Consider the following 10,775-nt stretch of genomic DNA (forward strand, 5'->3'; position numbering starts at 1 on the left):
ACATGACAAGGTGCCTCCTAAAAGGTTTATTATAAGAGCTATCTCTGTAGATATGGGGGATAGGTTGGCTCATTGGATGGCAACCTGACTAGATGAAAGAAAGCAGGGACTTGTTATAAATGTAGTTCATTCAAACTGGACTAATGTCACAAGTGGGATACCTCAGGGCTATGACCTTTGTTCTTTTTTATTTACAGCACTGACATAGGTGAAGGAATGCTCAGTAGATTATTTAAATTTGCTGATGACATTAAAGTTTTGGGCATTGCTGGCTGTGAGGAGGATGCTACTGCCTTACAAAAGGATTTGGATGAATTAGGCATACAAATGAGGGATGGTTTTTAGTTACTATAAATGCAATGTAATGCATGTGGCATATGACAGCTTGTATTATAACTAATTTTTTAATGGGAATAACCATAAGTGTTATGGAAGAAAAAAAATCTTGGTGTTCTGGTTGATCAGTCTCTTAAGCCATCCAAGCAATGTGCTGTTGTTAATGTCAGGGCAAATAGGTTTTTAAGTTGTATATACAGAAATAATGAATGCAAGTCTAAAGAGGTTATATTGCCATTGTATAAATTGTTGGTTAGGTCACATTTGGAATATTGTGTTTAATCTTGGCTTCTTATCTATAAAAAGGGTATTGAATTGTTAGAACGGGTTCAGAGTAGGACTATTAAAATGATAACTTTTCCATCCTAGGTAATAGAATAAATCTTATTGAGGGGTTTAAGATTGTTAATGGAATTGATAGTGTTTATGCATTATCTTTTTTCATATTTAATGGTGAGAATGATAAGACATGGTATATAAATATGAATTTTGGTAGGGAAGACGTCATCTTCAATTAAGACAGCTTTATTTTTTCTAACAGATTAGTTGGCTTCTGGAATGGGTAGCATTAGGATGTGGTGGTTACAGTTAATTAAAGAGAGTTTAAGAAAAATGCTGATAAATATTTGAATGATAAAGGCTGGCTCAAAGTTTTTTATTTTATAAGGTTTTAGTTTCATTTAGTGGATAGGATAGCCTAGATGGACTAGAAGGTCCCTTGCTGTCTTCTGATGTTATGTTACATAACATTTAAGTCGTATATATATACACACACTACACCCAAATATTGCAAATATGCAGAACAGATGCAAATAAAATGAAGTGAGTCTGTGAGAATATGTTTATAGCAGACATAAAGTTGATGCAAACCATCAAACTCCTTATAGATAAAACAGTATATGGCTTGCAAATATGCAGAGGTATGTAATATGTATACAATGTGGTTTGTGGGCATACCTTGCAATTTTCACATAACATATGAGAGAAAAAAACGTTGAATTGGCTTTGTTCTAATTGCTTTTGCTTCTTTGTCATTTTGTGTAAAATAACATGTTTTGCCCATGACATGCAGCATAACAGCACAAATATCAACAGCCAATGTCCTACAATGGAAATCCAGATAATATCTTGAGGTAACATCCACTTCTATACTTGAATGAGAATGACCAGTAATACGAGTAGCACTAGTTGTTCTGGGTGAATCTGATGTTATCAATTCAACTTAGACATAGACAGTCTGGAACATCATTTTGAGTGAGTGAGTCAGCTTGGAAATAAGTCTTGAGGAAGTATAGCTGGTCTGATCAATCCATCTCTCCACTATTGAATGGATTCCCATCTAACATGATCCATATTATGGTAACCAAAATGCATTATCTTGCATTTACTATAACTGAAGGTCATTGTCAACTATTTGTCCAATTACCCAATTGAATATCTAAGCATCTTCATTACAGCTAGAAATACCCAAGTTTTTCATCATGAAAAAAAACTTTATTAATTATCCTTATCAATATCATTAATGTAAGTAAGAAAAAGCAAAGTCCCCAGCATTAACCCCCACTAAGTGTACCTAATAAGTTTTGTATTTCAAGACAAATTCACAAACTCTCAATGTAAATTGATATAGGAATTATATGAACTAAAATAGTTTACAAGTTATTGAAGTACGTAGTTAAACATTCATGCGTGTATGTGTTGAGGAAAAATTTCTCTTATTATTTCGATGTTTTACTTTACATTCTACATTTATTAGACTGTTATCATATAAACTTTCATGTGATATGTAAGTTGTGAAAAAAGTTTTATCCATGGAAAAGACATACTGTTACTGAATTTATCATCAGAGTAAATGCAATTAATATTAGCTTAATATCTAATAAATCATCTTATGATTTGTGATTAAATAGTTGTGTGAATCATTTTGCATTAGTTTGTACTTTTCTTTCTTTTCTTTCAGAAAAATGATTAAATACTATATATTGGCTGTGTGTTATTTTAGCCAAGTTTTACAGACAGTTTGTAAATCTTCTACTCTGTTAATTTGTTGTGTATGTTCAATGTTTTTTAGAGTTGGAGTTGAAGAAGAGCATGAGATGCTTCAACTTAGTGGAGCTCAAGCAGTAAGTTTAGATTACAGTAATGTAGGATACCACACAATGAATTTTTATGACAAGAAGAGCACCCTACAGTAGGATTCGGTAGCAAATAGTGTTAAATGTTATCTAATAAAGCATTTGCAGTGGAGTATGGTCAATGTTAAACATTGATTAGCTATTGTTAACAATAAGTGATATTTCTCAGTGATCATTTAGAGCATATTGAAAATAATAATTAAAACATATAAGGTAATTTTTATGGAAATACAGTACACACAAAAATCATTGTTCCATTGGATGCAGCCAGATGCATGATTCTAGCCATAACTATTAGTTCTGGCTGTGGGCATGTCCAAAGAACATTGTTTGTGGAACATTTTACAGCCATGTGGTTGTGAATGTAACCCAAAAGTGGGCTAAATTGTCATATGATGATCAAAGAAGCTGCCAGTGTGGGCTGCTTGTGAATATCCTGTTAATCCAGTGTGCATGTGTATTGGACCAATCCCATATTGGAAAAGGAATATTGAGTATAATCCTGATTTTACTACATGTATCTCTGAGAAATGTGGCATGTTTTTAGTAAAATGTCCAAGTCTGTTGTTTGCAAATAACAGCTTAGTTACAAAGGTATTTGTACTCAAGATATGTCTGTGAATTGATAATGTCAGTCTTACTCAGACTCTGACAAGTTGGAGTGCAAAGTGGTGCTCGTGTGAACAATAAAGATATTTTTGTCCATCAAATAGTTTGCATATTGTATTTGGATAACCTCTAGAACCTCTGAAATTCATACCTACAGTTTTTTTCAGTATCCCTGTAAACTGTATTTACTCTTCTTTACCATGAACTGCCACTAAATCAGCAAAGTTGGGTAAAATGAACAGTTGATAACTCTGACATCAAATGCATAATATCATATAGAATGACACTGTAAAAGTTTGTTGCCTGTACACTTCAACCCCCCGCCCATGTATATAGGGTAAAGTATAGCACAACACATGAGTTTAAGAGGTTACTGAAGTTATTATCAACCAAAACATGTGCATGAGGCTGATCCATTGGACTGACCACATTCTGGAGGAGTGTTGAGTATAATTTCAAATTTCCTAAATGTACCTACACAAATTGTGGCAAGCTTTGAGTAAAATGTACAAGTTTGTTGTACCCAAAAAAGTGATGTTTCAAAGTATCCGTACTCAAGATATGTCTGTCAATTGAAGATATCATTGTGTACAAGACTGACAATTTGTAGTGCAAGGTGTGATAACCATGTGAAGAATGAAAATACTTTAGTTCATTTTAAGATTGTATGTTCACATAATCATAACAAAATATAACTTGTATATTAATCTAACATTCACACATGCTTGTAATCCTTGAAATAAGGTTAAGAATATTTATCCAAATTCACATTTCAAAACTTATAAATTTAAATTTAAACAGATGTGGGCTGTCTATGGCCTATTGGACTGTAAATCTAACTGTTCATGTTTCAGCTCCTATTTTCACAGGAATATGTTGTGAATTTTAGGTCCATAGTTTTTTATAAGTATGACTGCCAAATCCCATTATTCATTTCAGTTCAAAATTAGGGATGCCTATGTGCATATAATTCTTATGTAGTAGCTTTGTGCCAAAATTCTAAGATTCATTTCAGTAATGATTTTCTACTTGATGATGTTTAATACAAAGTAATATAAGAAGCATTATGAAAAGGTAGGCCTTGCTTTAGTAGACTAAGTATTTATTTGGTATATTTACTCAATCTTGTTAAAGTTAATTTTTTATCCAAGATCAGTTTACCACTGTGTATCAGTTATTTCCCACTGAATGAAATTTTTTTTGTGATCACATCTTCTACCATCAGTGCTTTAATCTTGTTTTCTGAAAAAAATGCATACATTTGTGTTAGAACAATTACAATAATAATACATAATAAATATGCATGTTGGGTTAACATATAAATACAGTATAAAATGCAACTGAGTTTATAATTGGTGCACACTGTAATAGCAGTCCAATCTAGATATGCAAGATGGACAACAGAACTAAGTTATTAGTCAGTACATAAATGTGAATGATGTCATGTTTCTTTAATAAGCCCAAAGCACATTTTTGAGTATACTTAACATTTTGTTTTTAAACCTGCACAATTTACTGTATCTGAGTATCTGATGATGATATATTTTAGATGTAGTGTCAATGTTAAGGTCAGTATGTCTAGCAATAAACAGTTTCAGGCTTTTTAGTTAGGGCAGAAATACTTCATATGAATATTAGGATTTTTTTTTGTTGGCTTGCAAAATCATTATTTCAAATGTTCTAGTAATAATTTGTTTGTGTTATGATGCATTTATTTCTAATGTAAAATGTACTTATATAATACTCCAAGCTAATATGATTTGTACAAAAGATTGCTAAAATTTCGAAATACATAAATTTAAATTGATTTAGTGTGTTGTAAAATTTACTTTATTTTAAGTGTGAATGTGTACAAATGTACAAAGAATGTATTCTGTGATTAATGACATAGATTTCTATGGTTAAGAACTGAAAATACACAGAGGCAAAAGAGGAGGAAGGTGTTAAGCTATGAATAATGATATGATTTTTGTCATGTCCACGCTATAGCAAAGACAGCCCATGTTTGTTCTGCAGCTAATGGAGTAGTACTTTTTTTTAAGTGTACTGTATATGGAAACTTTCAAAATATGGATGAACACACATGATTAAATTCATGGTTAGTTCACTGAAGATACCAGTTACCAAGAAAAAGCTGTTTCATGTAAATGGTAATCTACATTTCCACCTTTTTGGTTTATAAAATGACCAGACATGTTTATTATTGATCTGTCATCCACACCACTATTTTCAAAGTTTACCTCTCAACAATAGATCTGGTTTATTATTTTCATAGTTTGTTCTTAATATGAACTAATAGGTTACCATGTATATAGTTTTCTTGAAAACGAAACTCTTCCTTATTTACTATACATTCCAATACCTACTCAAAAAATATCATGAAATATATTGTGATACAAGTTGTTTGGATAGACGTACTTATCCCATGGCTATGACCTGCTATTGGTTTTGAAAGTTAGCTCTCAAATTGGTGAAATTGGCCAGGTCCCTCTAGTTGCATATAAATTAGTTAATCTTATGTTGCTAACAATTTCTCAATACTTGGTTGACTAGTTCCAAGTTTAAAAGTAAATGTATGTTACAGATATGTTAAATGGCAAAAAATTACATTTTCGGTGTTTTTTTATTTTAGCCATTCTAAGTAAATTCTCCACCCCATCCTTAACTACTTCAAAGATGTTTCCTTCTCTGAATCTCCATACAGCAAAACTACAATGTAGCTTTAATAAAAATATGAAAAGTGTGGCAATTTTATGTTTAATATATATTTGATTATTGGCAAAATATTTTCAAAATATAAATGTACATATTGTAAGGTTAGCATATTCAATAAATACAACATAAAACTAAATGCCAAAATGCAGTCTAGCAAAGTTCACTTTTATCCATGAAGAACAATTCTCAGTATTTGAACAGTTAAACTGGTATAAAATAGTTTGTCCTGTCTCAGTTTTATAATTGAAACTTGTTGCTTTAATGATGAATTAGCTTTTGATTTCTTTTTTTTAATTATGCCTGCTTTATACATTTTTTCCCTGTGGTACATGATGTTAATACATGTTGTTAGGAAAACACAAGTTCAAAATATCAGTTAAAGACAAAACCTAGTTGTTGTTGTTAATGTTAACTCTTTAACACTGCATTTTCCAACCTTGGGTTAAATTTTGATGCAAAAGATATTCCAATTCATATAAAACAACTAGAGTTCCATGTACATGAGGTAATATGTCAGTAACATAAAGAGATCTAATTAATAACAAAGAATTAATGCTGATAAACAGTAGGTGTAGTCATGTGAAATTTACAACATGCTGTTAGTTGTCTACTGTATGCATTTTTTAGCAAAAACATTATCATCAAATTATATAGCATGATAAACATGACTGTGATTAAATAAAGTAGAACTTCTCTTTAGGGCTCTGTACTTGTAGACTAAATGTTTTTGGTAACAGTATAGATATGTTTTTGTTTAAACAGGTATTTGTTGAACCATGTGTGTGACCTATATTTCATCATGTAAAGTTCAAAATTTATGTGCATGTTCGTGTCATTTATGTATAATATTGAAGTGTACCAGTTTTTGTTTTCATTTGTAAAAGTTTGTTCATCCTTGTTCTGTTTAATAAGTTATCCCATATTTTCTGTACATGTATTGAAATTTGTTTTCTGACAGTTATTTAAAGCATTTTAATGCAAAATAGAATCGAAAAAAGCATAAAATGTAGTCACATGAGTAAAAATTTATTGTTTGCAGGTGTATAATACAATGGATTCTCAGGCGGTAAGCCAAATACTATCTCCATGTACATGTTTCACTAAACTTAATCCTTACTCTAGCACCAGCTGCTAATATTCAAAAACTCTCTGCCAGCTTCTCACAAATAAATGTTTTTTTTTCCCTTTCCTTTTTGCAATAATTCTTTTTTTGAATAAATTTTCTGTAATTCTGCTTAATACTTTCTGTATTAACATAATACGTAGTATTTGAATACAATTGAGTTTTTTGAATACTTATTAATACTCTTAAATAATGCAGATAGTGACATGAAATTTTGAACTGTGTTGCGATTTGCACTTGTTTCACTAGCTATTAACTCTTATCCTTTTTTCGTATTTCTTAATTAGTATTATTTGTTGAAACACTCGTATATTCATAATTTTTAGGGAAATAGTCTTAGAGTTTGCACATTAAAAATACGTACTTGTAAAAAGTTTTATACAATATGATATGTAATTAGCTATTTTTATGCTAATTTTGTTTAAATGAATTCATGTAAATATATATATATATATATATATACATATAATTATGTTTTAACATATTGATAAGTAAATTAACTGAAAAACCAGCAATTCTATTTTGATGATTTCGAACTCTGTGTAAAATGTTTATTATTTAAACATTGAACTAAGATAAACAAGTTAAGTATTTTGGAATATTTTGAGTGGTAAGTGAGGGCAGTTAATTACTTTTGATTTATAACAACTTGTTTTCTTAAGAACATCACAAACTTCACTTTACCCAGCACAAGTTTAATTAGACACAATGATAATGTAAGGAAGATATAGTGGAAATATACTGTACACAGACTGTGCTTGAAATGAACTGTATTTCAAATTTTCAGAAACATGAATTTATAAAAAAGAATTGATTTGTTGTCTTTTTTTCCTTCTTCAGAAATGTTTAAATAAGTTGTAATTCACTAAAAGATACGCATGTGTTTTAAAGTTGTGAATGCTTATTTTTTTTTGTTAATAAGACTCCCCAAGTCTCCACACCAAATGAACTAAGAAGTCCACCACCTGTGCCTGAAAATAGAACACCATATGAAAAAGCTTGGCTGGTTCGGAAGTGGCATAATTTTGATGTGATGTATCCTTTTGTGATTTTAGGTTAGAAAAGTATATGCTAAGAAACTATTTAAAAGTGAGTTTAATATAGAAAAAGCTTTAAAAGAACGTAGAGTACTTATAAAAGCACATTTTAGTGTCATGTTTAGCAGTATGTTTTATCACAACATATTTCAAATATAATAACTAATTTTTATTAGAAAGTGTTAATACTTTATGGTTTAAGAAATGTTCATACATATTATTATTTTTTTGCTGTTACACAGTTCTTTTAAAGGTTGACAAAGGTTTGTTGGAACTTAAACAAATATGAGATTCTTTAATGAAAATCCAGGTTCATGAAACCCCTTCTGACACACAGCCAGCCTACTTTGATGGAAACTTTGCCTGGGTGTTGTCTGCCATTTTCTAAATTACTAACAACAGAAAAGCAGCTGTCACAGGTACAGTAATATTTTTGAAACTTCATAGCACTTACTAGGTTTCATTTGGCTACATCTGTTAACAACTGTACTATTTATGTAAAAGTTTTATTTGTAGCAAGCTATGGATCACTGCTAATCACTTTTGTTGAGTTGAACAATATCAGTGTTTTGGAGTTTAACATTTAAATACTAAATGAAATGCACAGTTTATTACAGGCCCTTATGGAAGTATAAAAACTAAAATGCAAAAAATATAACTGATGTGTGAGGCGTGCAAAATTTGCTTGACTTGAATAAAGCAACAAATTAGGCTTAACTTTATTGTTGGTTCTTGTTACTTACTTTGCAATATCCACTGCTGTATTACTTGTACTATTGTTATTGTCATAAATGTTGTTAAAATTGATTTTACCATAAACTTTCCAGTCAATTCTTTGGCATATTACTATGTTTATTGATAAATTTAATGAATTGTAATGAATATTATAATAGTCATCCACATCATATTTTTAATTTGTAGTATTAAACATCAGTTAAATTAATGTTATGATGATATTTTTACTTCTATATTTATAAATCTTAAAAAAAACAACTTAATTATCACAAAAACGTTTAGTAAGTTTTGTCAGTAGAAATGTTTTTAAATGGCATTTTTCTATCACTGTTTGTAGATTTAAGTTTTTAGGAAATGTTTTTAATGTGATTGTATAATGCAATACATGTTTTTTTCTTATTTTCCTCATATCGAGGAACAGTGGCACAGTGATATGTCTGCAGACTTCCTGCATCAGAAACTTTAATTATCGGTCAAGATACGACAGAACTATGCTCATTCACGGCTAGAAATATTTTCATAACCCTTTTTAATTACTGTGATGATGTGTACGTGTATCACTTTTTTGAAAATCTTAAACATTCAAAATAAATATTGTTAATCTTTTAATTCAAATTTTCTTATCTTTAACATATAGGAAGGTATAATGCATAATGATGATGACTCAGATTCTGATTTGGAAATTATTGAAAGTAACTTTACAACATTTCGTGGCAGGGGTTTAAGCAGCCAAAACTCTGTTACTAAGGTAAGAGTCTTTAACTCTCTCAACACGGGCTTAGTCAATTTGACCAACCACATTATCTCTTTGTACTCATTTAAAGTCTTTATAGATTTAATACTTCTAACTTTCAATATAATGTGTATATCTTCACAATATTTGACAATCTTTCAGTTAATAATATAATTTTTCACATACAATAAATCTTATTTTTAGTGAAATATCTTTAATAAAGTAAAGATTTGTCCATGAATTTATTGAGTATTTGTTTTGAATAGTCCTAATCTCAAAAATCTCAAATTTCCTTTGTGTATTCCCCAAAACCTCCAAGTGCATTTCAAACGTTTTTTTTCTGTAAAACTTTATAGTTTATCTGTTATTTTCTCTATCCTATCTCAAAATGGGATCGGTCAATTAGACCGACCTCATAACCACCAAAAAATAAATGAAATAAACCTAAATTACCTTTTTTTCTTTCTGAAATGACTTGAAATTGTAACGTGAAACTATATTCGTTTATTCTAAGTATCTCTAAGTTTGTAATAATATACATCTATTTATAATTAAATTTTATTGTTTTATTGCCCTTTGAAGCATGTCTGACTACTATCCACACCATTATAAGTTGTAAATCACTTGGGTAACGTGCAGGTCACATTACGCTAATGAATTACATTACCCATGAGCTGCTCATCTGTGTACATCATGAAAATTTTTTATTATAATATTATCTATTTTACTTAATCTAATCTTAACAAACCTAAAAGGATCCCTATTTTTACATTTTAGTTACTTTTATAATTATACATAAAGAATAAACATGAAAGACAAGAAATAAAATGCTTAACCAATCTTTTTTCTTGCTGTTGTGTTTCGAAGAGAGTTAATCCTAATTGTTTATACTATAGATAATAATGCATCAAAGAATATAGACTAATAATATGCAAAAAGTAGACAGATTCACTTCCTCTCAATTTTCCTGGCTTTCTAACTATGTAACAAGAGCCGTTACAAATTCATTCAAGCTAGTCATTAACTTACCCATGGGAACGACGTTCATTCTTTGAGTGAAATTGACATTTAACCATTCAGAAGATAATGTTATACAATACGTCATTTGATAGATGAAAACCTTGGCTTTCTATTGGTTATAGTTAATGTATAATGAAACGTAAGAAAGAACTATCAGTGAATTCTGAAAGAGAGTATGTGACAGGTGAGTGTGGCATGAGGGGTCTGATTTTCTATTCAATAGCTCTGTAACCAAACAAAATTGAAGGCTATAAAAGTTATGGTTTGTCTGAGCAATAAAGATTTTATAGAGAGTAATTTATGTTTAATTTCATACTTTTTTGAGGGGTTGT

General features: G+C 30.1%; 1 protein-coding gene across 3 annotated transcripts in view; it reads left to right on the top strand.

The window, feature by feature from the left end:
- LOC106468181 (sodium/hydrogen exchanger 7-like) overlaps positions 1-10,775 on the top strand; it is a 71,209-nt gene that overhangs the window by 53,699 nt on the left and 6,735 nt on the right. For 2 of the 3 annotated variants that reach the window (XM_022396483.1, XM_022396485.1), the window contains exons 13-17: positions 2,408-2,459; positions 6,835-6,861; positions 7,841-7,953; positions 8,266-8,374; positions 9,328-9,438. In XM_022396483.1, coding sequence (XP_022252191.1) covers positions 2,408-2,459; positions 6,835-6,861; positions 7,841-7,953; positions 8,266-8,374; positions 9,328-9,438 — 412 coding nt within the window. The remainder of the gene's footprint in view (positions 1-2,407; positions 2,460-6,834; positions 6,862-7,840; positions 7,954-8,265; positions 8,375-9,327; positions 9,439-10,775) is intronic. The other variant, XM_022396484.1, reaches the window with a different exon arrangement.

Source organism: Limulus polyphemus, unplaced genomic scaffold, assembly GCF_000517525.1.
Source record: "Limulus polyphemus unplaced genomic scaffold, Limulus_polyphemus-2.1.2 Scaffold2904, whole genome shotgun sequence".
NCBI lineage: Eukaryota > Metazoa > Arthropoda > Merostomata > Xiphosura > Limulidae > Limulus > Limulus polyphemus.